Below are 27,501 nucleotides of genomic sequence, written 5' to 3' on the forward strand. Positions count from 1 at the left end.
TAACAGGGAGAATCCCTACATAAAAGCTAGCTTTTTTGATCCTCGGGTAACATTAGTCTTCAAACGATTGTAGTGCGAAGTGCAGTGTCTGGAAATGGTGCTCCACCTTAGAAAATTGCTATATCTGATCACTTTGACGGCGATACTGCTACTGCTCCAGGTCGAAAAAAAATGCTCTCCTGGCTTCCAACTGTATTTAGATCGATGTCGAAAACCAGCGTAAAATGCGCTAAAAGACTGTGGAATTGATTCTACTTGTAACGCCATAGAAACTACGGATATACTCTACCAATGTATTTGAAAAATACTCCATTAGTGCCAACAGTTTAGTTCTAATAAATCTGTATTTAATTATGAAACTACGCCAGATTCATAAAATATGTGAAAGAACTGTGAGAATTGCCAGTATTTATATAATTTATTTGTATGTTTATTTCGTTTATTTAAGTATCAATAAAAACACAGCTCGTAGCACGTTCTGGAGTTCTTGAACTTTAAGCCCAACTTTGGGGTTTGACTTCCTAGGCTATCCTACGACACGTGTGATGTGGACCCGTGCGAATGTATCCCTTGGGGCACTGTGATGGATCGATGTTGAAGATGCTCTGCACCAATATTTCCGATTCTCCCGGTATGTCCGGCCGACTGATGGATACTCCGCTGGCTTGGTTCTGCGGCTGGGGCGGCATGGCCATCGTCCACTGCCAGCTCAGCATCATCAGTAGGCTTACTACGATCAGCACGGATCTTGATGGCATTTTTGCTGGTTGCGAGTTTCTCCAGGTGGCTCGACTTCTAACCTCGGGCTTGGGAATTGCGTTACTGAATCGAGCTAGGCTTATAGTTGCTAATTTCTCAGCCAAAAGCTGGCAGAGCTTTTATCTGGAGGGCTTTCGGAGAGGTTGCGAGAACCAAAGCCACTCTCTCTGATCGTCTTTAAACTACAATATTAACCATTTACCTTATGTATTAACATGTCCAGTAAACATTGGTAAGCCATCAGTACAATGTATATATATGTACATATGCAGAGAAACTTGTGTTTTAAAAACAAGCTCATGTTATACACAAAGAAAGTTATTTCATACAATCGAGGCAATTCTGTTATTTGTCTTAGTCCAAAAATGTACATATACATATGTATATTTCTTTATATTTTTAATTAATTCCTGTTTTATCATTAAATTGCTTTTTAATACGCATTGATTTCATTATAGGTAATCATAATATCAAACGAGAAATATAGCTTCCGCACACCGACGCTTGTATACCCTTGCAGTAGTTATTTATATATGTAAAAAAATGAAATAGCAATACTTTAATACTACTAAGTAAAATTTAATTCTATTATTTAAAAAATTTTACATAATGAATAAAGAACAAATTTTTTGCAATTATTTTTCGAATACTTCTATGCCAGATATATTATACGTCGCTGACTGAAATCAATATACCTTCTGTAAGGGTATAAAAAGCTTTAAGCAACGCTAAGCTTTAAATAAAATCTTTAAAACAAATAAGTAAACAGTTCATTTTATTTTTTAATTCACCTATTTGGCTCGGTTTCTAACAATAATTATCTAAAATGCACTCAGTTCGCGGCGGTTTGCTAACCAATATAGTCTTATCATCTCAGTTATATCACTTTTCCGCGAACACCGCTCGTAATTGTTCTTGCTGGGCCTTCGCTGCCGCCTCCTTGGATTCCGCACCCTGGTTCACCGCCTTCCAGCCCAGCCAGCCGACGGTGTGGAGGACCAGGACAGCGATTCCGATCCGGACAGCTGGTCCGTACTTGAAGGCAGAGGCCCGGACTGCGTTTTTGGAACTATTCATAACAAAACTACACCAAACTGGCGGCAAGCGAGAATCAACTGATTGCACGTGAATAAATGAGTGAGAGAAAAAGCTCGCAGAAGCTTTCTCAAATATATTTTTATTTTCAGGGCTACGGAATTTACGATCATTGGAATCAGTTCCAAATAAATTGTTAAGTTTAGTGAATTTTGAGTTACAAAAGAAAGAAAATTATACCTAACATAAGTTAAGATCCATAGCAAAGTTTTTAATACCATTCATATAAAACTAAGAAACCAAAATAACTTAAAGTTTTTCAAATAGAATTGTTATTAATAGAATTTAATTGTTTAAAATAGAAAAGCCTTAACTACCATAACTGCCGAAACCCAAAAGAAAATACCTTTCGGCAGGGAATACAAACCCACACAAAGCACAGAGGCAAATGGCAGAAAATAGAGGAGAACTTCGTTCTCAAATGGCACACAAAACGCTCGTATTACATAGCCAAAGAGTCCATAGCCAACGAGTCCTGCCGCAGGACGATCTCCGAGGGCCCAAGGATGGCAGCTGGTGCACACAAACATACACACATACATACATTTGGATGTACATATATACAAATGTACATATATGAGTGGGTGTGGGAATTCCACCTGGGCAGGTGAAAGATTGAAGCTGCAGGCGCCAGGAATTAGCATGTTATGTTTAACGCATTTTTGCACCTTCGGCATGTGTGTGCTGTGTGCGTTTTAACTCCTTTTCCGACTTTTCCGAGTTTTCCGACCAAAATATCCGACTTTTGTTGCAGCGGAGTGCGGAGGGCTACGTGGTGGCGCCCCCTAGCGACACATGTGCAAACAAGACATTGCCTTAACCCATTGTGGCTTATCCAGCAACAACATGGGAAAATCGAGAACAAGAGCTCAGCATTTTCCGCACATTTAATCGCATTTTGTTTGGGAAAATTGTTGAAAAGCTCACATGAATTTTAAACTGCGGTTGGAGCTGGTGCTGTTGGCCTGAGGTTTTCGAGGGCGTTAGGGCATATTCGGGGGCTTCCTTGAGCCGCTTACGTGTGAGTGCCATTGAATAATGCAGCCATTGCAGCTAAATTAAATTCAATTTAAGCTGCGACATTTAAAAATTTCATGAGCTCTGCCCACTCTCGAACACTAGATATTCCAGATATTCCACCCAGCCATTTGCAGCCACCCCCTCTTGAAATTTCTTCGCAAGAAGAACCTCTTGCTGGGCTCATTAAATAGATGCCCGGTACGTGCTTCCATTTTGGGGCACATTTCATTAAGTGCACGTAAACGGCTGGCTGTCAACTAGCTGGGGGCGTGGTCCCCCGCCCACAGGCCCCCCTCACCAACCAGCACATACATCCATACACCGAGTGACACACATGGGTAATTCCCAACGTAAACACTTTGGGAAAGCATGTCGCAAAGACATCAATTACGGCATCAGCCGCATTGCCATCGGCAGCAGCATCATCATTATCATCATCGATTGGCCCGGGGATGATGATGATGATGTCAATTCGGGCCTCTAGGTGGCGCTGCCTCGACTCTGCTGTGCTTGCTTTTCTTTTTCCCTCGGCTCCATTTTCCATTTCCCTTCGACTTCCATCCCCTTCGCTTCCCTTTAACCGCATTTCAAATGTGTTTTTATGTAAGCACTCAAAAAATACGACATTTGTAAGAGAACCGAAAGGGGTACAGTGCGTTTCAAAATGTTCTATGCTCAGAATTATGTATAGTCGAGAGTAAAATTATTCAGAGTAAAATGTAGTATTTCATTTGGACGTAATTAGTACATTCCCTCAATTCTTATTGATCTTCGAATCACCACATATAACTTGCTTTTTGAAACGCACTGTACCCTAACTGGCACTCGTATTTGCTTTGCATTGCTTAAATAAATTTTCACTACGTGTTGTTTCGTGTTTGGCAACAGAAATGGCAAAAAACGAGGCCCCAGAGCAGAAGCAAATGGGACAGTTGACAAAAACTAGGCAACCATTAATTGCTGTTGCGTGCAGCAGACAAGCTCCTCAAATATTTATGCAGTTTATATAGTCTTACTTATACGATTGGAAGCATCTCGAGCAAGTGGAGCAGTTCGCCAACCAAAACACGAACTGGGAAAAGTTCGCCAAGGACCTACTTGAAGGCACTTCCAAGTAGTCATCATCCACTAATTGAGATCGTTGCATTAAGCCAAAAATCACGCCCTCGCTCACAAGGGCCATTCATATGCAGCATTGAGTAATTAGAGCCCCCAACGCCCCCACAACCATTAGCGAAAATTGTATTACAAATTTGCAGTTTTTTCGACCACTCAATGCCAAGTCTTGAGCACGAAGCGCACTTGAAGCAACAAAAGGCGGAACTCTGTTTCCCACTAAAATGTTTTATAATTCTCGTGGGGTGCTGGCGCCTGTGTCACCTTTAACGGACTGTCAACGTGCAACAAAAACACTTGAAACTGGCAACAAGCGGAGCGGCAAAAGGGTCGCCCCTCAAGTGCTGTTTTAATTGCTTCGCAGAGCAACAGCAGCAACAGTGTTTAGAGCAGGCGGAAACAACAATATTATTACTGCCTGGGGACCGAAAGGTTTACTGCTCTGCATATTCAATTATAGCAGTATGAAAAGTTACTATTTACTTTCAGTAGAGTAGCTTCATTATGCACAGGGTAAAAAAGGTGTCAATTAAAAAGGGATAATATAATAGTTATTTAGATTTTAGATGTCCAAATGAACGAAGAAATACTTTATAATCACATTTAACTTTAACTATCTATAGGTACATAGAAAGGTATATAAATAAATGCTATGACTGTCCATCTCACATTGTAGAAATGAATGTTTAATTCAAACGCATTTGTTAACACTAAATGAGCATAGAAAGTTGCCGCACAAAAAGTTGTAGAAGGAAATTTTCTTCAAGAACTAATTCTATATTACTTAAGATATGTTTATATTGATTTGCAAAAAAGGGGGCACCACTCAGAATTCGCTCTATCCGTTGTTACCGAGCGATCATCGAAGCCCTGCGTCCCGAACGGTGCGAGGCACCACAAAGGACACTGGACAAATCCTCACGCTGCCGAACAGAACGATTCAACTCATCAACGCGGGTGCACTTGGCTTTCAGCTAGTGTGAAAGTATGTGAAGACTGACTACAGAAATGATCCTGTGAAGTATAGTCTTAACTATTCGCAGTCCAACCTGTGGATCTTGGTGCGCAGCAGGCCAGAACAAGTTGGGAATCACAAGAGTGTGCGCATGAACAAAACGAACAGCACGCGGTGCGATAAGTGAGCGATGTATCAGCTCGTGGCATTAGAGGGTTGGAATAGGTTCTTCTACTTTTCTTGTACGATTCTCGAGCTTCTTGCTCGACAACGCAACCGATGGCAAAGATCGGGAAATACATAATACAGCATTTAAGGGATGAAAAAAAAGACTTGGCAGCGGTGGGATTCGAACCCACGCCTCCGAGGAGACTGGTGCCTTAAACCAGCGCCTTAGACCGCTCGGCCACGCTACCTTGATGTGGCGCATGTCCAATTCTCATGAACTGATAAAGGGAGAAGGCAATGAGTGATTTGACGTCCGGCTTCTGGCGACAAATTTTACTTGGAAATTGTGGTATATTTCCGCATTTCTTTGCGGATATTTCGCCCACAACTACTCCTTATTGTCCCAAGTGATTTTGCAGCTCTGCGGTCTTGACAAAACTATTTTGTCTAGTCATTCATTTCATTTACTGCTCCTTGCTGGCGGGCATATTAAGTGGACCTCCGTCTAACCTTTTCTAAAGCACTCGGAATGCGGCTATTGTTCTTTTTGTGTCGGTGGAATTTCAATTTGTCAATTGTTTGAAATTTAATTTGATTCCAACATACCTGCTGCCCAACATTCTTGGTAATGCCCGCAATTAACTCCATTAGCGTTTTTACCTGGCCGGGCTCAGCTGACTCACCTCTGTCCGCTCGGATTGTACGTGATTTTTTGTGTTTTCCCAGCAGCTGTCTGGCATGGAAATTGAACAATTTTATAATTATTTCCATGTCGCTCCTCTTTAAATTTGTATACAAATCCACGTGTGTGCAAAATATTCCCATTGCTGACGCGGCTTCCGACTTTTTGCTCCCTTTTTCGGTGGCATTTTAATGAAACCGCAAATGCTGCCTCACAACCCCTTATTTCGGCTACGGGTAGCACCCTTATGGAAACCGCAGACTTTATTTTGTTTTGCTTCTCGTGCCGTGCAAAGATTTTTATTGCAATTTTCTAATTTCATTGCGGAGTCTTCTGCCCAACTCCGATGCCGGCTTCAGTTTATGGCTGCAACAATAGGACGCCAGTCAGCCCAAGCCCAGAAATTGTTGCTGCGGTTGCATGTGTGAGCTAAGAGACCACGACCACCGCCTGTCACGCATAAATTCGCATTTTCATTTGAATTTTAAACGCATTTCTAAGCTGACGCTGCCAGGAAAAAACGCTGACAGTTTTGCAAAATACATATAATAAACATTTTAATGCAGCAGAGCGGCGAAGGAGTAAGGCTTGCGCCAGAAATTGATTTCGTTTGATTGACATTCCTCTTTTCCAAATGAGAGCATTTATATGCGCAGCAGTGTGGGTGGCAAAATAAAGACAAGGTGTTGCCTCCATAAAAATAGTTCCACTAGGAGATATGATACTTCTTATGTGCCAGTCGTGTTAGAACGCCTCAGTTGCTATCTAGCATCGTGTCTTCATGAGCGTTGGACATGCGCCACAACAAGGTAGCGTGGCCGAGCGGTCTAAGGCGCTGGTTTAAGGCACCAGTCTCCTCGGAGGCGTGGGTTCGAATCCCACCGCTGCCAAGTTTTTTTTTCATCCCTTAATGCCGTATTTTGTCTTTTTCCGATCTTTGCCAGCTGTTGCGTTGTCAAGCAAGAAGCTGAAGAATCGTACAAGAAAAGTATAAGAACCTATTCCAACCCTCCGATGCCACGCGCTGATACATCGCTCACTTATCGCCCCGCGTGCTGTTCGTTTTGTTCATGCGCACACTCTTGTGATTCCCAACTTGTTCTGGCCTGCTGCGCACCAAGATCCACAGGTTGGACAGCGAATAGTTAAGACTATACTTCACAGGATCATTTCTGTAGTCAGTCTTCACATACTTTCACACTAGCTGAAAGCCAAGTGCACCCGCGTTGATGAGTTGAATCGTTCTGTTCGGCAGCGTGAGGATTTGTCCAGTGTCCTTTGTGGTGCCTCGCACCGTTCGGGACGCAGGGCTTCGATGATCGCTCGGTAACAACGGATAGAGCGAATTCTGAGTGGTGCCCCCTTTTTTGCAAATAAATTTAAACAATGCTCTTCTACTTGCTTAGTTTCTTGAAGGAAATATTTTTCTAAAACTTATTGTGCGGCAGCTTTTGATGCTGATATGTTGTCAACGTTTGCGTTTGAATTTCATACGCAATTGTGAAACAATGTTATTTCAGCAATGTGGTATTTGGACATCATCAGCGCTACAGCATTTATTTACAGGCGAATATGTCAAATGTAAAAAAAATCATACCCCTATTTTAAATGGTCAGAAACTTCCTTGATAATTATTACAGCCACTTATATTTTGTTGCGATTTTTATTATGACAAATTAAATAGAGAGTGGTGGTGGGAATGCTGGGCCCTTTTGAATAGAGTTCTCTAGTTTCGTTATTCTGTTTGTGCATTCTGGGAAGTGCATTAAAAGTTTGGCTGCCAGGAGAATTGCGTTGTGCGTTCGGGGAAGTAACTCTTCACTAACAACGTATTATTGGCAATATTTTATAAGCTTGCCAAGACCACCCTGCTTCCCTTGGAGTACCTATGTGTGTCGGCTCCCCTCGTCCTTTGAAAAATTGGCATGTCGTTGTAACTTTTACCCGACTATGAGGAAAAAATAAAATCTCTTGGCACATAAGTTTTGTGCACGTTAAGTACTTTTTCATAACCATCGCAGTCGTTGCTGTTGTCTGGCTTTCGCCGGGGCAGAGATGGTGGGGAAGTGTTTTCCTATGCCTCGGGGGCATAATATGCATATGCAACGACAGAGGGGCAACAAATAATAGCGAATGGCAATAAAAAGTACGATACACATTGAGGGTAAGGCAGCAAAAAGGAAACTTTAAATAGTTTCAGCTACTTTTTCGAGAGTTTTGCAAATGTGGCGGATGTGAGGGAGAAACTGCACCAATGTTAAATTACTTTTGGGGCCATTTTTTTTCGTTGCAGGGCTTTCGTTATTTTGTATTCCGTTTTGTGTAAAAGTTTGTGGCACTAAATTAAGCGATTACAAATGGCTATTCTTGATAATAGAAATTATAAATTGATATCAAGCAAAGTTGCCAACAAGTTGGAGCCGGGGGAGGAGAATTCTTACCCAGTAGATATCGAAAAAAATGCGAAAGAAATTTGTGGAAAAAAAATAGGCACCAGACTGGGAATCGAACCCGGTCCTCATGTCTTGTAGTTTGTTGCTCACAGCAATTAGTAGTGACAGCAAAAGTATGCAAGAATTTCTGTGTTGAGAACTTTACAGTTCTATTGCCTAAAATAAGTTTATTTGGATAAAGTTGCATAAACTCTGATGCTATTTGACATGGCAAGTACCGTTTTTTTTGTGAACTTTGCCCCGGCACTCGCCAGCCGATTTGCTTGCTCTGCACGTAGCGTCATTTTTGACATTTAATTATGGCCGCTGCCAACAGAGGAGTAAGATGTAAACTCGATTTCATGGCCCCGAACTTACAAAAGGTGATTCCATATTTCGTTTCTTGGGGCTCTGGCAATGCGTGCTACGTGTGCATCTTGTACCTGTCTATTGTAGTTCCATATGCAAGCCACATGACCCAGCCTTGCCCTCTGCACTGTGAGAAATGAGTGGGAGATTCGATGTAGGGATAGAAATAGAAGATTTGGTCTCACGCAGTTTGAGGCTGACTTACTTACACGTAAGTTTAACCAAATTTATAAATACAGCATTTAAGTTTACATTCTTTTTTGGTAGTGTAGTCTTCCCTTCTTTTGGTTTGAACGTGCGTTGTCAAAACTGCCGCTTCATTTTTTTCCCATAAAACTGGGAATCTTCGTCCACTATTTTTTTTGGGAGTACCTTCTCCACACCATTTTTTCTGCTTTGCAGCTGGCCAACTTTGTGTGTGTCCTGGCGATTTATGAAAAAAAAGAAACAGCAGCAGGACGAGTAGGGCGTCGCACGTGATGTGAAATGGCAAAGGATTTGACGGGGCGGGGGGAGCCGGCCGGCCAACAGGGGAGTGCACTGGACAATGGCGTCTAAATTAATTATCAAGGATAACAGCGTGAAAGGTTCAGCGACGCTGCATTGTCTCCTGGCTCCTAATTCAATTACGACAGCTGGCGGCGTGGTGGGGGCAAATTAAAAAAGGCTTAGGCCAGAGTTAATACGGACTTAAGCGGGGTAATTAAAAGCCAAAGCTGCAATTGCATTCGGGAAATGTCTTAACTCACAGCGGCTTCCATCCCCATTTTGGAAACGGGGCGGGTTGCCTTTCGCATCCCCCCGCCCTCCTTGGCTGCCGTAAAATCACGAACTGCAAATCTCTTGAGAATAATTTGAAACATAGAACAGCCCGAGGAGCTGGAGAGAAAAGCCAAAAGACGATGCCGCCGAATCCCTTCCACATTAAAATATGATGAGCTCGTGAAGGCAACGGCACAAATGAAAACGAAGTTAATAAAAAAAGGTTGTAAAGGGAGGAGGGGCCGAGCCAGGTGAGTCTCAGGTGTCTGCGGAGGGTGTCCAAAAAATAATCAACATAAAAAAGAAAATTATTTGCAATATTATCAAGAGCAACAAAAGTTATAAGACAGACAACAGTGGAAAGCGAAACGAGGAAATGAAAATGCTGCCATGAGAATAAAACCGAAATGAAAATACTATGCCAAGGCAGTCGGAAAAATCTGGTGGAATTGGATACCATAGATGGAGATAAGTAGTGGAAGCCATGGATAACTTATAACAGTGGTAACAATATAAGCGATTAAATACATTAATAAGATACTCGTTTTGTAAAAATATTCCGTTTTAGCAACTAGTTGAAATTGTATTATACACGTAGTCTTCCACAAATCCCTTAATTTTTAACAATTAAATTATATTTTAATTTTTGTTGTATTAATTAAGTTAGTTAAATTTTCGAATACCGAATTTTTCCACTGTTTAATATCAGATAGCTTTTCACAGAACATTTTCCTCCACTTAAACTTCGCAACTGCAGTTCCCTTTCGAGTTTTGTAATTGGGGTTAGGTCCAGCAATAAACCCCCAGCCGTTTAATAACAAAACGAAACCAAATAAACCAGCAAAACTGAAATGCAAATTAAATTTGGTTTTAATCAAGCAGAGCCAGAGACTCATGTATTTTCCATGCGGGGGCCGAGCCACAAGGCCGTGTTCAACAAGCAAATCAATTAAAGGGCTGCGCCTCGAGCGTCAAACAAAAGGCAAAAGTCAAGATTTTTTGGATACGAACTCGACCTCAAACGAAGTCATCACTTGACCACTTCAGAAGACAATGGGACAAGCGATGCATTAGGCAAACAAAAGCAAATACACGAAACGTGATCAAAGTTTTTCCATTCGATTTATGGCTTGTGCATCCAAAACTGCCGGACAACCGGTTCGATGCCGCCGGATTCATCGATCAAGTCATTGGTGAGCGATTGAAGATCAGCTACAGATCAAGTTCAAAGTCATTTGGCTCTTCTAGTGGCGCTTCCGTTGCCGTCGGCATGAGTTGGCCAAACAGTTTTGGGCATATAAAAGCCAAAGCAGAACATCGCATTCACAGCACACATCTTTCGTTGAGCGCAGTCTAAACACTTGAAATCATGGTGAGTTGCTTGGTCTCGGCTGCACCAAATATTTATCTTCAACTTTGCTTGTAATCTTTGTTTATTTAACATACATTTTTTATTTTATGCTTACAGAAATTCCTGATCATTGCCCTTGCCTTCCTGGCCTGCGCCTTTGCTGATGTCTCGGAGCTTTCCGGCTACGACTACCAGCAGCCAGCTCCTGCTCCCGTGGAAACCTACATCCCACCTGCACCGCCAGCACCCGCTCCCGTCGAGACCTACATCCCACCTGCACCCCCTGCACCCGAGTACATCCCACCTGCCCCTGTCCAGGCCGAGGAGCCCATCATCGAGGAGATCGAGCAGCCCGCCCAGGACGGCTACCGCTACAAGACCGTGCGCCGCCGCGTCTTCCGTCACCGCAACTAAATTGAGAGCCATTTGTTATTGTTAATTTGTTGACTCGAGTGCGATTGTTGAATACCATCTTCGGAAATTCACTTGGAGAGTAAATAACTGTGAAAATTATGCGTTGTCTTGTACTTCTTTGGTTGTTATCAAAGCGTAGTTAACAGGAAAATATACCACCAAACTGATACTTATACATAAAATCCTAAAAATATAAAATTTACAATTGAACTTGATGAAACAACAAGGAAAATCTTAGTGCAAACTAGAGTTATTAAGAATGGTTCATACAGGACATCATAAAACTTATTTCAAGTTCAAATAATTCAATGTATAAAGGCGAATTTTTAAATTCAATCGCCTTATCAACAGGTTCCCATCGCCCAAGTTGCCAAGTTCAATTTGCAATGCCAAAGTCGCCATTTGAATGGGGTTTTCTTGGCGATAACCATCACCCCCACTGGTTTTTCCGTCATCCAACCCTCTTTAACCCCGACCAACCCACAAAGGCCTAAACAAACCGCTCAAGGACAAACACATGTTCTGGCCGACACTGGCATTCCAATGGTTTCTCTCCCCTTTTCGAAAGTCTGGCAGTAAAAAGGTCAAACCGTCGACTAGACCAATTTGACTTAACCAAAAATTGCTGAAACATTCAATGAGCAGGGACAAAAAAGTGCTGCCCCATCCCGGCTATCGATTGGCTTCAGCCAAAGCAAACAAATCCTCGATTACAAAATCAAACAGAGCACAAAAACAAAGGATGCCGAAATGGAAAAAATGTTTGCCCATAATGCAAAATGGGGAAATATGCGAATTCAATAAGCTGCGAGCGGTTGCTTGGCTAGCTGGTTGGTTGGCTGGACAAAAAGGACGACAGGGCGACAGGGACATGTGGCTGAGCAGGACACCTCCAGGACTCTCCTCCTTCCATACTTGCTCCGTCTTCTGACGACGGCCCTTACAAGTCATTTGGGCCAATTGCTGTTGACTCTGCGCTCTAAGGCGAATTTCCGCTGCCAAGTCGAGTTCACATATTTTGCACTCACTTTATGCTGATGACATGCAAGTGGCAAAAATTATTTGCGCTCGTGCATTTGGCGACCAGCTACGGCCACGTCTTTGGGCGGACCAGCCAAAGGCGAATAATGAGCAGCAAACAAGCTGTGGAAATCAGCAAGCTATGCTCTAGACACTGGGAAAAATTCTAGCAAAACGGCCAGTAATCAAATATTGCAATAGAAGAGTGCGTTAGATATATATCATGCTAGGAAACTAATCATGAGTAAAACTAAGCTAAGCCCATCATTGAAATGGTTCTTCTACCAAAAGATAAACATACCTTATATTTCGCGCAGTGCATGCGAGAGCGGGAACAGGACTCAGACCTCAGACTACAGACTACAGGAGCATGAAGAAAAAATGCCGCCCGACGGCAGACAGCTCCCATTTCCATTGCCATCGTCTTCTTTGTCGTGACATACGGAAAATTCCCCACGGAGTCTATCAACAGTTGATAAAGCAAAATGTGCGTAGAGGCAGCCGGAGAAATGGAAGAAGGACCAGGACCCTGGGCTGGGCTGGGATGGCATTCTTTTCCTTTTTGGTATGTACATAAGTTTATTATTTTGAAGGTAATTGGATTTGTGTTGCAGCGCAGTCAAGAAGTCGCCGCAGCAGCATAATAAGAAAATATAGACGAGGACATTGAACTTGGGGGCGCGACAATCCCAACATATGCTCGGTGCCCAAGGAATCGCCTCTGGCCGGGGAGTCCATCCGCTGGACATCGCACATTGGTTGCCATTGTTTGCACTCGTAATTGTTTTCCTAATGGATAAAGTCTATAAATTTCTGCGCCCGACGCGCAGCCAAATGCGAAATATGTCACGAATGTTAAGCGTTTTATAAACGACTCCGATGCGTTTGTGGGCAGGCTGCGGACTAGAGAGCCGGAATGCCGAGGATTTATCGATGTTGGCCACTCAGCGGGTCGACGAAGAAATGGCCAGCGGATTGCAGTTGCCAAGCTGGGGTGCACTTGCCAATGACTCGTAAATTAAGATGTTGATGGAGTTCCCCTTTTTCGAATGGTCTACGGCAGCTGAAACTCGAATAGTACGAGCTTCTCCTTGAAATGTTTTCCTTTAGTATTCCTTGATTTGAAATGGAAAACAAGAAATTTAAGACACACAAATTGCAATACCCTTGCTTGGTGATACAAATAAAACATTGATTTTTTATTTTGCGAGTGCTCATTCATCGTTGAAAGTTGGCTGATGAATTCCGAGAATTCGGGCCACGTTTTCCTTGTATATCTGAGCTCTGTTTCTCTGACTATCGGCACGTACTTCCTTTAGTCGATCGTGGTCTATGGGGAATGAAAGTCCATCACCACGACTAGAGAAGATCGGGAAGGGCCAGAGGTACCACTTATTGCCATAAAGTTCTCGGAAATTGGCAAAGCAGCCCAAATTGAAGCCATTTTTGCTCTTGCCGCCATCGAAAAAGTACGTATCATAAGCTGATTCCATAGTGGTGCGATTCCGAGATACGTTCAACAAGCTGACAGCGTACATAATCAAGGTGAATATGTTAAAGAGAATGCATACCAAGTACTGCAGAATGTTCCAGGAATGCTGATTTTTCAAACTAGTCAGCTCAAAGCCGCAAATAAGGTACAAATCATAGATCATTACGGAGAACACATAAAAGCAATATACCTCGGCGTAAAACAGAAAGAGTATGAAGTACTTGAAGTTGTGGAAGTGGACGCAATTCACTAGCCAAGGACAATGGTGGTCCATTTTCAGGACACACATGTGGCAGGTTCGACAGTGATGAGCTCTATCCGGCTTAATTATCCAGCAGGTCTTGCAATATCGCACTAGTCCATCGCTGGTACAGGTGGCAATGGGCAAGTTTCTGGCTGCATAACTGAGGACTCGAGCTGCTCCCTCTGCTCCGTCGTTTCGCTTCAATCTGTCCACATCCTCGGCAGATATTTTCCATTGGTCGGGTATCCCGACTGGAGCTACGAAAATGCAGCGCAACCATGTCCACAGAAACATGAGCAACAGCAAGTGGTAGAAAAACAGCAAAAGCCCGGTGGTCAAATAGTTGGAAACTTTTTTTATGCAGATCTGGTAGACCAGCACGTGGTAGGACCATGCCACTACGGCCAGAATGATGAGTGCTGGCAGCCATCTGACCAGGCAACAGGGTCCTCTTCTTTTTCCTTCATGGCCTTCCCCAATCCGGCACATTCTGGAAAGGGTCCTCCACCTCCAGTGGAAGTAATATTGTGATCCAACTGAGGAAACATTTCGCTTATTTCGTGCTTTTGAAGACTCTTTGTCAGCCTACTCTATTAAAATGTAATAGAGTAATAGCGTGTTTTGTGCTTTTTAATCATTTATTTGCTCTTCAATCTTTAACGAAAACATTAACTGATACCTTGCCAAAGTGATCTTTGCCTAAGGCCTATCACATAGTCCACAACTGGGATGCACAGACTTAGTTGCGGTGACGGAAGACGCGGCGGCGGACGGTCTTGTAGCGGTAGCCGTCCTGGGCGGGCTGCTCGATCTCCTCGATGATGGGCTCCTCGGCCTGGACGGGGGCAGGTGGGATGTAGGCGGGGGCTGGAGCAGCGGGAGGGATGTAGGCGGGGGCTGGGGCCGCGGGAGGGATGTAGGTCTCCACGGGAGCAGCTGCGGCAGGTGCTGGGGGGATGTAGGTGTTCTTGGGCGCCGGTGGTGGTGGTGGTGGTGGGGGTGGGATGTAGGCCTTGGCAGGCGCAGCTGGGGGAGGGATGTAGGTGTTCTTGGGTGCTGGTGGGGGTGGTGGTGGCGGTGGGGGAATGTAGCTCTTCACAGGCGCCGGCGGAGCGGGCTGGGGATAATCATATCCTCCAACTGCTGCCAACTCCGAGACATCGGCGTAGGCGCAGGCCAAGAAGGCGACGGCAATGATCAGGAATTTCTAGGATGGGAAGGAATAGATGAATATATTTTGCTGATTATCCTTGAGGTGCTGCAATCCGTGCACTTACCATCTTGAGGAGATAGGCTTGTTGCTGCTTGGATCACAAGTTGATGTGTGCTGCTGAACTCGAAGTGTGACCACGGTTTTTATAGCTCATTGTTTTTTGGGGCTGCGGGTCAACCGGAGCCAAATTAATTGCATGATGCCCCCATGATACCATGATACATGGGGGTCTTCACCTCACTCACAAAAGTCGGAAGACAACCGATACCAACGATACACACGACAACGAGCCTCCAATGCCAAGGCGGTTTGACGGGTTTTCTGGTTTCGTTTTGGCTTTGGTTTTTAGATTTTAGTTTTTAGTTTTCGTTTCCAAAATCGTATTATCGCTGCTTTGACTTGGGCCAACTTTGTGCTTCAGTCTTCAGATACTGCAAAAGCTTCTTTAATTAGATCAAACAAACCTATTGTTGCATGCTGTATAATAGTTTAATTTGTTTTTTTACACATTTTGTTTTTATTTTGCCAGCTTGATGAATGGTCGTGGGTCACACGCAAGATTGGCTTGGGTTTATGTTTTAATAATCATTTTATTTCGTTTGGATTACTTCTTCTGTTTTCTGTTTTCCGTTCTCTTGCTGCTTTTTTAAGCTCTGCGAATTATTAGCCGTCGGCTGAGACTATGAAGTCGTTTCAAGATTATGCCAAAATTAATTTCAATTTGCTTAGATTATGTTGATCTTGAAAATGTCTGGCGAAGCTTAATTAATTACTCAGGTCCGGAGTAGCAGAGTCTCTGCCTTATTCAAACACCTGGCTAATAAAATATTTGATTTTTACGTCGCATCATTTGGCTGGCAGATGATGAGCATGTGTTCGATGGGTGCTCATAAATATAAGAGATGTGATTGCTAAAAAGTTGAAAATGGTTCTCTATGAAGCTGTTGATTGTGTGTTTTGGTTTCTAGTTTAATTGGATTTATTTTTTGTATTCTTGTACTTTTCTATCACATTTTCTTTGACTTTTTAAAGTTAATGTCTACTTAATTACTAGTTTTCAGGTGCAATGAAAGCGAACTCCCTTTTATTTTGCGCATATTAAACCTGGAAATCGAAGCAATTTTTAAGAACTTCAGGACGAGATTTGAACAACAAAGGTTACTCGAAACTGGAGTACAACAATAGGGAGCAAAAGTATATGTCATTATACAATAAGTTGAACTATTGTTGATAAACATATGATATGATGGCTTTCGTTCGAAGAGAAAAACAATTTAAGTTTAGGTAATAACTTTTTTCGTTTTATTTAATAAACATCCTCCTGGCGGGGATCACCGCTGGAGTGGGTAGCTCTCTAGTAGCGGCGACGGACCACACGGCGGACGGTCTTGTAACGGTAGCCATCGGCGGACACGGGCTCGATCTCCTCCAGAACGGGCTGAGGGGCCAGGACGGGAACGGGGGCGGGAGCGGGAGCGAACTTGACGGGCAGGGGAGCGGGGGCTGGGATGCTCACGGGTGCGGGGGGAATGTAGGTGTTGACGGGTGCGGGGGCAACCTTGATGGGAGCGGGAGCGGGAGCAGGGATGACAACTGGAGCGGGAGCTGGAGCTGGGATCTCGACCTGCACGGGTGCGGGGGGAATGTAGGTGTTCACTGGAGCGGGAGCGGGAGCGAACTTCACGGGAGCTGGGGCGGGAATGGCCACGGGAGCGGGTGCTGGGGCGGGGATCTCAATCTGGATGGGAGCTGGTGCTGGTGCAGGGGGAATGTAGGTGTTCACGGGAGCGGGAGCCACCTTGATGGGAGCGGGAGCGATCACGGGCAGGGGAGCCGGCTGCGGGATGCTCACGGGAGCGTAGTTGTAGCCCGACAGGTGGGACACATCGGCGTGGGCAACGGCCAAGAGGGCGACGGCGACAACCAGGAATTTCTGCAATTCAAATCACCAAATTAGTTAGCAGGACTCGTAGTATACCCCTTCAGTTTCGTACTAACCATTTTGGATGTATGTTACTTGGAACGTGGACGTTTCTAGTATGCTTTGGATTCATCTGCCAAGTGGTATTTATATCAAAAGCTGGGCGCGGTGCAGAAGCGAAGAATAAACATTAATACGAGCGAAGAAGTGCGGATATCGGGGTCTCTTAATATGACAGAAACCAGAATTTTACGAGCCACGCCAATGGTCAACTGTGGTACCCTACGCCGACCAGGAGGAGTTGTTTCGACCGAAGCTCAGTATCTTTTGCATCAATTTAATTATAACTGTTATTCTAATATGCTTACCTCGGCCCTTACAGTACGAATAGAAGCCATTACTTTGCCTTTCGAACTTTTAAATAATTGTAGAGCAGTGTAGAGGAAAACCACAGTCCGTCTAGCTCAACCTGCTCGTCTCCACTCGTACTTGCTTGTTTTGCCATTGCCTTCATTTAAATATCATTTGCATAAAACATTTGTGCCTTAGTGTATCAAATTGAACTGCCAAAACTAAAGCTGCTCCAAAACTGGAAACCAACTCTCAGGCTTTTGGCAACAGAGGCCTACAGCAGACAGACTGTTTTGTCTTCAGACGCCAGACGATTGGCGAGTTCAGGCGGTCATTAATCTGCTTGATTAGCTGAGATAATGTGGCTAAAAACAAAGGCGTATTGCTTAATTACACAGGGAAAAAAGGCCAGGGATCTGGAATCAGCCAGTCAGGAACGCGTTGTCTCTGATCAATCCACTCACTGTTTCTATTATAAGCTGGAACATGGTACTAAAATTAAATCAAACTTTAAGATTCAAGATTAATTTCAAGATAAAACCATGGCTAACAATCAAAGTTCTATTATTCGCTGACCTTTGGATGACCCTTTTTCGCCCAGTGCGCTTACATTAAAGCCCGACCAGATGGCCAGGAATCTCCAAAATTAACAAGCGGTAGCGGTAGCTGCTTCGATCGGGTCAAAAGTTGAACATGACGCCACCCAGACTGTCCCCATGTGTCACTGCCAAGCGGAAAACAAATTAGCCACTTGGATGGGAAGTTCTGGGGCCACTTTAAGTGGCGAAGGGAAAGAATAGCATCAGCATCCAGCGCTGTGAAGGACAACACTTTTGTGCCCGTGCACTCTCGCTTTTTAATTACACAAATTGCTAATGAACAATTTTCCGGTTGGTGCCAAAAATCCGCGGAGACTTGCCGACGCCGAAGTGATTTAATTTCCGTCGTCGAATTTGTTTTCCTCAGAGTGTAAAAATAAAATACGAATAGCACATGCACATGCACATTCACGAAGTGTTGGTGTTGTCAAAAAGCTATGCAAACAAGCACTTAACCCCTTTTATTTTGATTCCATTCCATTATTTTCGCAGCGCCAATAAACCGAAACTGCAAATGTATTTCGAACAAATACACAAACACTCTCTAACGGAGCATTGCACATACATACATACATACATAGCCGCAATGGCATGCTGGTCATGCAACGCTGCGTATACGTAATTTAGTTGTTTGCCCGTTAATAGTTGACATGCAGTGCATGGTGGCGTCATCAGAGGGCAAAAGGAAAATATATAGTTCGTTCCCCTTGAAGTGCATAAAAAATGGGTTGAAGTGGTGCCATTCGAGAGTATTTTGCCCATTCGAATTTGAAACTACGCCCAAAAGGGCTTAAAATGTTTCAATAGAAAAGCTCCTCGATATCTAAGCTATTACTATTTGACAATATAACATTTTTATTTTATTTTAACGTATTAAAGTAACAATTTACAATCTCATTTCTTGGTTCACTGAACCTCTGCGTCCATTCTAATGAATTATATATTTTTTTGATTTGAAATATTTATTCGATTTTGGATACACGCGCTTCGATTTAAGCGAAGCTACCGCCTAGATTCCTTTCGCACTCATTCGTATAAATATTATTTGCATAACTAATTTGCATTGCTGGTGCAAAATTGATTTGATAAATATTCAAAAACTGCAGCCCGCCGACTTGCCGGACTTCAAGTGGAAATGACAAGCACTTGCCAATCGATTTTCCACATTTTTCCACGTTCGCTGGGCACCAACTCATAAATTCATTCGCCGCATCGGTATATATCTTGATAAATGTATGTGTGTATGCCTATATACATATACCTGGGCCAGATAAATCAACGGGCGACAAATTAATGCTGCAAATGAAGTGCAACTGCTGGCATCGAACGCGAGAGGAATCGAGTGCCCACCTGTCCAGGATAACGATTATTTTCGCGCCTCTTGCCCGGGCAAGGGATCCTGCCCAGTCCATCTGTCCCTCGTCCGGTGGCGCCCCAATATGCAGTAACAGTAAAAATAAATGAAGGCAGTCAACGTTTGCATATTTCAGTGGCCGCCGCCCCACCAGCCCCGTCAGCCCCACCATTTTCCAGCCCTTGTCGGACTTTTGTCGTTTGTTCCTGTTTTGTTTTTCGTTTTTGGTCCCCCCCTCAACTGCTGATATAATTACGTTGATACTGTCAATTTCCCAACGATCCATGTCCCATATCCATGTGCACTCCGCACGTTCGATTTCGCACTGTCGCTTTAAAGCCGTAAGCCAGCCGACCAGCAACTGGGATTTCGACGGGTTCGAGCTCCAGTTCGAGTTCGAGGGACTCGTCAATTTTTACACCCGATTTATTGAGTAAGCCCAGAGTGAAGGGTATACTCTGAATTTTTCAAAGTTCAACTGTCGCCGAGAAAATGTCACCTTACTGGCCAAGATTATTAATAGAATATAAAATTCAACACAGCTTTGTACATCATTTAAAGCAGTGAAGTATGGAAAAAGGTTTTTACAATTTTCATTTGCCCGAAAAGGTCATCAGCTATTCGAGTGGCACCACAGTAATGGTACTTATGGTTTTTCAAGAGCATTTTCACTTTTTCTTCTGCATACTTTTAGGCCGGCGGAGTGGCGATTATTTTGTAATCCACGGCGCCTAAAGCATTGATTACGCATTTTGCAGACCATCTGCCTGACGGGTTGAAATCGAGGTGGGCTTGTATGGGGCTGGATTTTGGGTGGCATTGGGTTGAAAGTGGTCCTACGGCCATGCCGATGGGTCGCAGCGGCCATAATGCGTGTTAATCAGGCATCATTAACTGCTAATTAAGTGCGGTTGGAAGTGCAACCAACTGTCAATTGTTGGGTGTCCGCCATACCTGGCTCCTTTTTATTTAATCGCCAGCCCTTCTGGCTGGCAGAGCAGAATGCAATGAGGCTGAAAATTACCCAATCCCTGCCACACTGTGCAGTTACTACTGCAATTTCAACTAATCGCTGGCGGGGATTTGTAAAGTGCTACAATGTGTGCGATGGGTGCTGAATCAACGAATCATGTTTCTGAGATTCAACCACATCAATCACATATCGAGGAATCGAAATCAAACAATTTAAGTAACTTTTTAATAATCATATCCGTTTAAATTACTAATAAAACTAAGTAAAGTTGAAGAGATTTTTCATTTGGCCGCCACACAAACTAATCACCGTTGATTGTAATGCGGCTGACCGAAACGTCTCTAATTTGTAATTGGCTGTCGAATGATTTTTAGTGGCCCCCATTTCTCCGCCCCACAGAGGATTTTCTATTGCCAGTATGCCAGTTGGCGTAAAAGCAAAAATGTGTTTTAATTCATTTAATTGAGCTGCCAATATTTGACCAGAATGCAATTAACGAAATAAGCCAGGACAATCAATCTATTGTGGCTTGGGCCAAAGGGAGCGGCGCAATAAAAAAAATGATTTTGTTTTAATTACGCAATTAATTTTAGTAGCTGCCCCGCTTGCGTTTGTGCTTTTTAATTAGTATGCGCAGTGGCAAGTGTAATATGTACGAGTATGTGGCACTGCGGTTGTCCCGGAATTCAGACTAGAAAGTGGTGGATTTTGGGGAGCAACAGTCTCCGCCGGGCAGCCAAACAGCCAGACATTTCCCTAATCAAATTGGTGAGAGAAAAAGCTCCGTAGACATTTGTCGCTGCATTTTCTTGTTAATTCTCCACAGCGTCTATCGTCTGTCGATGTCCTTCCTTCTTCCTTCCTCCTGGAGCGCCTTCGATTTCATCCTGCCACTTGTTAGCAGCCACAAGTGGTCAGTGGTCGTCTGATGAGGCCAATCCACTCGGCTCCATCTACGCTGGGAGCTGCAGCTTCAGCATCATCGATTTCGTGTGGGTGCACCGACAAAAATATTACCCAAATTAATCGGAAGTCACATAGTATTTGAATATATTCAAGATTTTTCAGACAGATTGAAAAATAATTTTAGAGAAATTTGTCTAGAAGTAAAACAACTAAGTATAAACAGTTACGACTTTGTTTTTCTTAGAAATTCCTTATAAATAAGCTATTTAGCCCAATTTCCATGTCCTTGGATATACATATTTAATTTTATAAGTTGCATACAATAAATTTTCCGCTTTCTGAGTGCATCTGAAAACTTTTGAATCTAACGAGAAAAAATTTCCACATCATCAAAGCTCATTCCAGGCCATAAATTTCGTGATAAATGTGGAGTGGCGAGGACTGCGGACTCCGCCATCGAATCGAATCCTTTGGGAGTGTTCCGCAACTTGCTTGCAACTCCTTATTATCCTCCGCTGCCCCCCGCTCCACCCCTTCGCCAACACTATCTGTCCGATGGCAAGTTGATTCCAGCAGTCTCGCCATCTCATTGGGTTTCATAAATTTCCAACTCAAATGGCCAGAGCAAACTTAAGAGTTTCCCCTGCTCCTGTTTCCCGTGTGATTTGCTATGATTGGAAAACAATTTGAAGACTTTTCTTTTTGTTTAACAAATTGAAGGCGGAGTTTTTTTTATTGCGAGTCCCCGTAGGGATTCGTTAGGAAACAGTTTTTCGTTGGGCTTTGGTAAGTTTAGACGCGGTGACGGTAGACGCGACGACGCACGGTCTTGTAGCGGTATCCATCATTGGAAGCGGGCTCGATCTCCTCCAGAACCTGGGTGTTGGTTGGCTGGTAGACGGGAGCGGGAGCTGGGATGCTGATGGGAGCTGGCTGGTAGACGGGAGCCGGAGCTGGGATGCTGATGGGAGCTGGCTGGTAGACAGGAGCGGGAGCTGGGATGCTGATTGGTGCAGGTGGGACATAGGTCCTCACGGGAGCGGGAGCTGGGATCACAACTGGAGCAGGAGCGGGGATCACAACTGGAGCAGGAGCAGGCTGGTAAACGGGAGCTGGGGCCGGGATGCTCACGGGAATGGGAGCAGGGGCAGGCTGGTAGACCGGAGCTGGTGCAGGTGCGGGGGGAATGTAGGTGTTCACTGGGGCGGGGGCAGGGATCTGGATGGGAGCCGGAGCTGGGATGCTGATGGGAGCAGGAGCAGGAGCTGGCTGGTAAACGGGGGCTGGGATCCTGATGGGAGCGGGAGCTGGGGCAGGGATGCTGATGGGTGCGGGTGGGACGTAGGTCCTCACGGGAGCGGGAGCTGGGATCACCACTGGAGCGGGAGCAGGGGCGGGGATCACAATTGGAGCGGGAGCAGGAGCAGGGATCACAACTGGTGCTGGAGCAGGCTGGTAGACCGGAGCGGGCTGGTAGACCGGAGCTGGGGCCGGAGGAGCGTAGTCGTAACCCAAGTGGGAGACATCGCCATAGGCGCAGGCCAGAACGGCAAAGGCAACAACCAGGAATTTCTGAAAAGCCAAGCGAAAGGAAGCGTTTAGAAATATAATCCTTGATCCTTCATCCATGTGGGTAAGCTCACCATGATGACAGCTGCAATCTGTTACTTCAAGAGCGCTCGAGTTGCTTCTGTCTGAAGAGGCTCAATGGCTAACTATTTATACAAGACCGAGCCCAAAAAACTCGAACTGAACCTCAGGCCGGCCGCAGATCATCGTCAACGTCTCATCTGAATATTCAGCGCAGATGAGATTTTCTTGACTGGTTTTGTTTTTGGGGGTCGTCAGAATGAAGAAGCGCTCGATGGATGGGTTTATTGGATTTAAGGAATGAAGATTGAGTCGCTCAATCGCTGATAGATAGACGGATGGCCGGATAAGCCGTGTTAGCTGGCAACACCAAAAGTGACTTTTAGATGACATTTATCTGCATGCAGACTGCTAACGGCGTATTTTATGGGATCATCTTTGGTTTTATTGGCCAGCTGGATTAATAGGTAACACGTATTTTTGGCACATGCGTCTGGTGTAGCCGGAAATTTGCAATAATCGCTTGAAACGAATGCAGACGCAGAAACTGGTTGGGTTTTACGACTAGTTTGGCAAATGTTAGAAGGCATTGTTTTGGATTAAAGGAATCGGAATCCGAAATTATTCAGCACATTTGACGTCGTTCTTGCAGACCTCCTAATGGAATCTTTTGTCTCTCGTCTAGACTCTAAAGTGTGGCGCCCACAATCCAAACGGTTATGCAAATACAAACTGTAAGTGGTCGAAAATAAACATACTTTTTTCTCAGTTCAATATTTTGGATACGTAGGGAACCCTTGTTGGTCAATTAATTACATGAAACCAGTTGCCCACGATTATGGCCATAAAAATGGGTCTTGCTGACGTCTGAGCCTAAAATTATAAATTCAATTTCAAGGTTCCGCTATTTATGGTTTGGCGTTTCAACCAGTGTTTCTCAGGAAATGTTTTCAATAGCACATAATTATATGATCCACACCTCGTATAATTATTTGGACCTCAGAGCGCATAATACTCAAAATACCATTTCGTTTTTAATTATGAATGCTTCATTACTCTGTGGCGGCTTAAATTATTTCCTATTCATCTTTACTCATGTTTCCATAACTCTTCTGCTCTTAACTCGCTTAACTCTTAACTGGAATGGTTGATAGTTTAATTTGTATCCCTAGCAAATTGCCACTAGTTAATAATTTAATTTTTTATAGAGGTCAAAAACTTCATGTGCTGCCTTATAATTGCTTCGTGATTTTGGACACCGGTTGCTGAATTATTCGGGGTGTTGTTAGGACTTCAAGTGCAAACGCGTTAATCACACTATTCATGGCCCGCATCTGGTCAAACATTTAAAAACTTGTTGTTAACTTTCTGCGTTTAGTTTGGTCTGCCAGGCGACCAAATCATCTTCTGCATTTGTTTATATTTCATGTATGTAAATGACGAGCGTATTAGACATGCCAGCCAGCTAAGTTTTGCTTAGCATTTGCATGGCAAATGGCTTCCGTTGTTGTTTTTACTTGGCCCGCTTTTATGGCTGTGCATATCAGCAGATGTCGTTATAGGCGAATTAAACCATTGTTTATTCACGTAAATATTCATCCTAAGTTCTGATAGCTGGCCATCATGCCTCATTTTCAAAACTAAACAAACATATTTACTTACGTTAAGATGTGGATTGTTTTTGCTATGTGTAAACTACAAATTTCGGGGACTTATCAGTTTCGTTTCCCCCAATTAAGACAGACTTGTTAAGTAGCCATGTAAAGGTCGTTTATATAAATTATTAATTAAATGACTATATCCGAATATCAGCCGGTTTTGTGATACTCCAGTGGCAGTCTTCGTGTTAATAAGATTTACCGGGTTCTGCCAATAAATAACCTTTGCTTGTCGGAAGAGAAAATCTTCTAAATAATGTGATTTTTTCGGTTTGAAAATATGAAAAACTACCTGGGAGCATCATCTGTTTTCGGCTTAGATAATGTCGAATGTGAATAAATTTGAATCGATTTGATCCCACAATTCTGTGGGCAAAATAACCGGTTACGAGCTAATTTTGCTTTTGAGCTATTTTAAATAGTTTCACAATGATCGCATTAAATATGTTGATTCGCTGTTATCAATCTAAAATCTGGAGATATATTATGTTTTGGTTTCAGAAACCGTGGAAGAATATAAAGTATAAAGCTTGTTTATTAATGCAGATGCAAACGTTTCTGTCTTAAGACTAGATAGTAGCGTATAAACTATTCCATAAATAACCAAATTATAAAGCTGAATTATGATTAAAAAGTCTGCGAAAATATTTGAAGTTGTTTTAAGTGTGCATTCAAGATTTTGTGTTTTATATGCATACATTTTTCCTATATTAGTTTCTGCTCTATTTTCTAGCGACCTGAATGGGTTGCTTTACTATGATTTTGAATTAAAAAATAATGGATAGTAAGAATGCACATTTATTTCCTTTATGCACTGGCAAATTAATTTTGGGGCAATGCCTGGCTGCGTTAAGGAACCACAAAATCCACCGATAAAAAGGCTTCCCCAGAAAGCAGGGGAAAGTACGGAGTTTTGGGTGTGAGAATGGGGAACCAGAGGGTGATAAAAAAAGAATGGAGGAGTCAAGTTACGAGCAATGCACAAAAGGCAACAACGGAAATGAAATCACGTACCAGGGGCGTTGTCATTCACAATGAGTGTGTGCCTTAGTGTTCGTTCGGTTGTTGTTCGCGTTGTTGCTCCGCATGTGGTTGTTGTTGAAGTTGTCAGCAGTCGCGGCGTCGACAGAAGCTGCCATCTAAATATATATGCGTGCACTTGGAAAAAAACTAGCATGATAACCGGTTGCGTTCCACAAATGAATAGTGTAAGCATACTCGTATGTCTAAAAGTATACTTCGATATAAATAGCAACGCAGACGCCCTTATCATAAAGTACTTTTTGAAATGCATTTCAATGTCTAACAAAAAGTATGGCATTCAGATATTCAACAAGGGTATTTCAGGATTAGCGTAAGTCAAGTAAGCAAGTAATATCAAATATAAATAGTGGCGCCTTTGCATTGAATTTCAGTCGCAATCGGAGCTCTATACCCAGTGCATCAATGTCATCGCAGTCGGGAATGTCCGCTCTTCATTTTATAGGATCGTTACAATAATATCCATGTATTCTTCTACCGATTCCAGAAGAAACGGCGGACATTTCCGACTACTATTACAATTACGCAGTGGACTTATTAGGCATACAAAATAATTCTAGTTGCTTACCTTGATCTATCAACTTTTGACACAAAATGTTTAATACGTGCGTCATTTACAATTTAAAAATTCAAACAGCATACTAATTTTGCCTTTTACTTTCAGAAAACTGAATCATTTTGTACCTGTTTTGGCTGGTGGAGCTATTTTTATAGATGAAATAACATTCAATATCACAAATAAAAGCATTCAGAAAGCTCTCTTCAAATGTCCATTCTTACCACACATTTTCCTCAGTGCAAGTGTTTGTTTGTAGTTGTTAACGTCTAATGTCCAATTTCAATTTGGACTGGCTGGCTGACAGTGCTTGTCGCCGACCACCGCAAATGGCAAACAATGTATGGAAGGTGCCCTTCACCCCAAACACCCAGAACTCCCCATTTCACATATCTACAGGGGGGGAAAAGTGGACAGATGTGGGGGAGGAGGAGGTGCTGGAGCAGCGGGCTGAGAGCTGAAGTTGGGAGCTAAGTTTATTTACTTTTAACACGAAATAATAAAGTTTACAAAAAGGAAACGTGCGCCGTGCGCTATGCTGCACTTCCTAGCGCCATACCGTTATGCTCGTGCTCACCGCGCTAGGTGGTGACTGTACCTCGCCTTTGACAAAAGCCATTTTAAGGATTCTTAAGCGCACAAAGCGAAATCCTAGCTCCCGAAATGAGTGTGGGCCAGGATAAGCAATGGAATACTATCCGAGAACTTGAAGAAGAGAACTCTTGGTACTGTAAGCCGTTTTAAGGTGCTCACCAAATTTGTATAAGCTAAATTGTTTTCGAAATAAATACTGTACAAACAGGGTATTTACAGCCATACATTTAGAAAGCCAAGTTCTTTTTTAGCTATTAAATAAAACATGTATACTTTAAAATGCGCAGCGAAACCCCGTTAATCCCGCCTCACCGCCTTACCCTCATCCGCAATTTATCATCGTCGAGAAATACCACCTTTTTTTTGTGGACCACTTCCAAAGAAAAGGGAAAATTTTAACCAGCGCATTGCAGTGAAGGAAACTTTGTGACCGGAGCGGCCAACAAAAAAAAAAAGGTAGAAAAATTAGCGACATGCTGTGTGACGTGACTCGACTGCATTACGTAGCCGCCCCGTGCGCCCGCCCCGCCCTGCCAGATGCCTTTGACAAGGGGCGTGGTCGCGCCCGGCCTAACGACACAACTAAATTATTTAAAAACTCTCTAAGAGCAAAGAGGCTTTGTGCAATTAAATGCGTTCTCAAAGCGCCACGCACACATGTGACAACACGCTCTCAGGTCCGGACGAGCATCCCTCCGTAATGTTAATAATTACGCCGGAGTTTCGTGTCCGGACACATGTGGTGGGTTACTTACTTACTGGATGGAATGGAATGGTATGGTATGGTATGAAATGGTATGGTGTGGAATGCCCGGTGCTTGCGTGTGCGGCTAATTACAATAAATTTGGCCAATTATTGTCTGGCA

At 43.4% G+C, this 27,501-nt stretch overlaps 7 protein-coding genes and 4 non-coding genes across 12 annotated transcripts; 3 read left to right on the plus strand and 8 right to left on the minus strand.

Moving 5' to 3' along the window:
• Positions 1 to 325: 325 nt before the first annotated feature.
• On the minus strand, positions 326 to 999 carry LOC122613708. The gene has a single exon (XM_043788020.1). The coding sequence runs from the start codon at positions 756 to 758 to the stop codon at positions 522 to 524; it is 237 nt and encodes a 78-aa protein (XP_043643955.1). The 5' UTR covers positions 759 to 999; the 3' UTR covers positions 326 to 521.
• Positions 1,000 to 1,517: 518 nt separating this feature from the next.
• LOC122613709 lies at positions 1,518 to 1,881 on the minus strand. Its single transcript, XM_043788021.1, has one exon. The coding sequence runs from the start codon at positions 1,834 to 1,836 to the stop codon at positions 1,642 to 1,644; it is 195 nt and encodes a 64-aa protein (XP_043643956.1). The 5' UTR covers positions 1,837 to 1,881; the 3' UTR covers positions 1,518 to 1,641.
• Positions 1,882 to 4,811: 2,930 nt separating this feature from the next.
• LOC122615379 lies at positions 4,812 to 5,021 on the minus strand. Its single transcript, XR_006325828.1, has one exon. It is a non-coding gene; the product is annotated as a small nucleolar RNA U3 (small nucleolar RNA).
• Positions 5,022 to 5,279: 258 nt separating this feature from the next.
• Trnal-aag lies at positions 5,280 to 5,361 on the minus strand. Its single transcript has one exon. It is a non-coding gene; the product is annotated as a tRNA-Leu (tRNA).
• A 1,242-nt stretch (positions 5,362 to 6,603) lies between these two features.
• Trnal-aag lies at positions 6,604 to 6,685 on the plus strand. Its single transcript has one exon. It is a non-coding gene; the product is annotated as a tRNA-Leu (tRNA).
• Positions 6,686 to 6,942: 257 nt separating this feature from the next.
• LOC122615380 lies at positions 6,943 to 7,152 on the plus strand. Its single transcript, XR_006325829.1, has one exon. It is a non-coding gene; the product is annotated as a small nucleolar RNA U3 (small nucleolar RNA).
• A 2,938-nt stretch (positions 7,153 to 10,090) lies between these two features.
• On the plus strand, positions 10,091 to 11,219 carry LOC122614240 (matrix-remodeling-associated protein 7). Of its 2 annotated transcripts, XM_043788772.1 has the most exons (3): positions 10,091 to 10,551; positions 10,607 to 10,730; positions 10,827 to 11,219. In XM_043788772.1, exons 2-3 carry the CDS (start codon positions 10,728 to 10,730, stop codon positions 11,121 to 11,123), a joined length of 300 nt encoding a protein of 99 aa, XP_043644707.1. In that variant the 5' UTR covers positions 10,091 to 10,551; positions 10,607 to 10,727; the 3' UTR covers positions 11,124 to 11,219. The 2 variants fall into 2 exon arrangements, with proteins under 2 accessions (XP_043644707.1, XP_043644706.1); XM_043788771.1 differs by having other exon boundaries at positions 10,091 to 10,730.
• A 1,570-nt stretch (positions 11,220 to 12,789) lies between these two features.
• LOC122614147 (palmitoyltransferase ZDHHC2) lies at positions 12,790 to 14,410 on the minus strand. The gene has a single exon (XM_043788641.1). The coding sequence runs from the start codon at positions 14,366 to 14,368 to the stop codon at positions 13,358 to 13,360; it is 1,011 nt and encodes a 336-aa protein (XP_043644576.1). The 5' UTR covers positions 14,369 to 14,410; the 3' UTR covers positions 12,790 to 13,357.
• A 208-nt stretch (positions 14,411 to 14,618) lies between these two features.
• LOC122614474 (vegetative cell wall protein gp1) lies at positions 14,619 to 15,309 on the minus strand. The gene is made up of 2 exons (XM_043789040.1): positions 15,271 to 15,309; positions 14,619 to 15,086 (listed from the first exon to the last, which is right to left on the minus strand). The coding sequence occupies exons 1-2, from the start codon at positions 15,307 to 15,309 to the stop codon at positions 14,619 to 14,621; spliced, it is 507 nt and encodes a 168-aa protein (XP_043644975.1).
• A 1,137-nt stretch (positions 15,310 to 16,446) lies between these two features.
• LOC122614475 (skin secretory protein xP2) lies at positions 16,447 to 17,411 on the minus strand. Its single transcript, XM_043789041.1, has 2 exons — positions 17,382 to 17,411; positions 16,447 to 17,025 (listed from the first exon to the last, which is right to left on the minus strand). The coding sequence occupies exons 1-2, from the start codon at positions 17,409 to 17,411 to the stop codon at positions 16,447 to 16,449; spliced, it is 609 nt and encodes a 202-aa protein (XP_043644976.1).
• Positions 17,412 to 21,988: 4,577 nt separating this feature from the next.
• Positions 21,989 to 22,893, minus strand: LOC122614476 (skin secretory protein xP2). The gene is made up of 2 exons (XM_043789042.1): positions 22,840 to 22,893; positions 21,989 to 22,768 (listed from the first exon to the last, which is right to left on the minus strand). Exons 1-2 carry the CDS (start codon positions 22,840 to 22,842, stop codon positions 21,989 to 21,991), a joined length of 783 nt encoding a protein of 260 aa, XP_043644977.1. The 5' UTR covers positions 22,843 to 22,893.
• Positions 22,894 to 27,501: the final 4,608 nt, after the last annotated feature.

This window comes from Drosophila teissieri, chromosome 2R, assembly GCF_016746235.2.
Source record: "Drosophila teissieri strain GT53w chromosome 2R, Prin_Dtei_1.1, whole genome shotgun sequence".
Taxonomy (NCBI): Eukaryota; Metazoa; Arthropoda; class Insecta; order Diptera; family Drosophilidae; genus Drosophila; species Drosophila teissieri.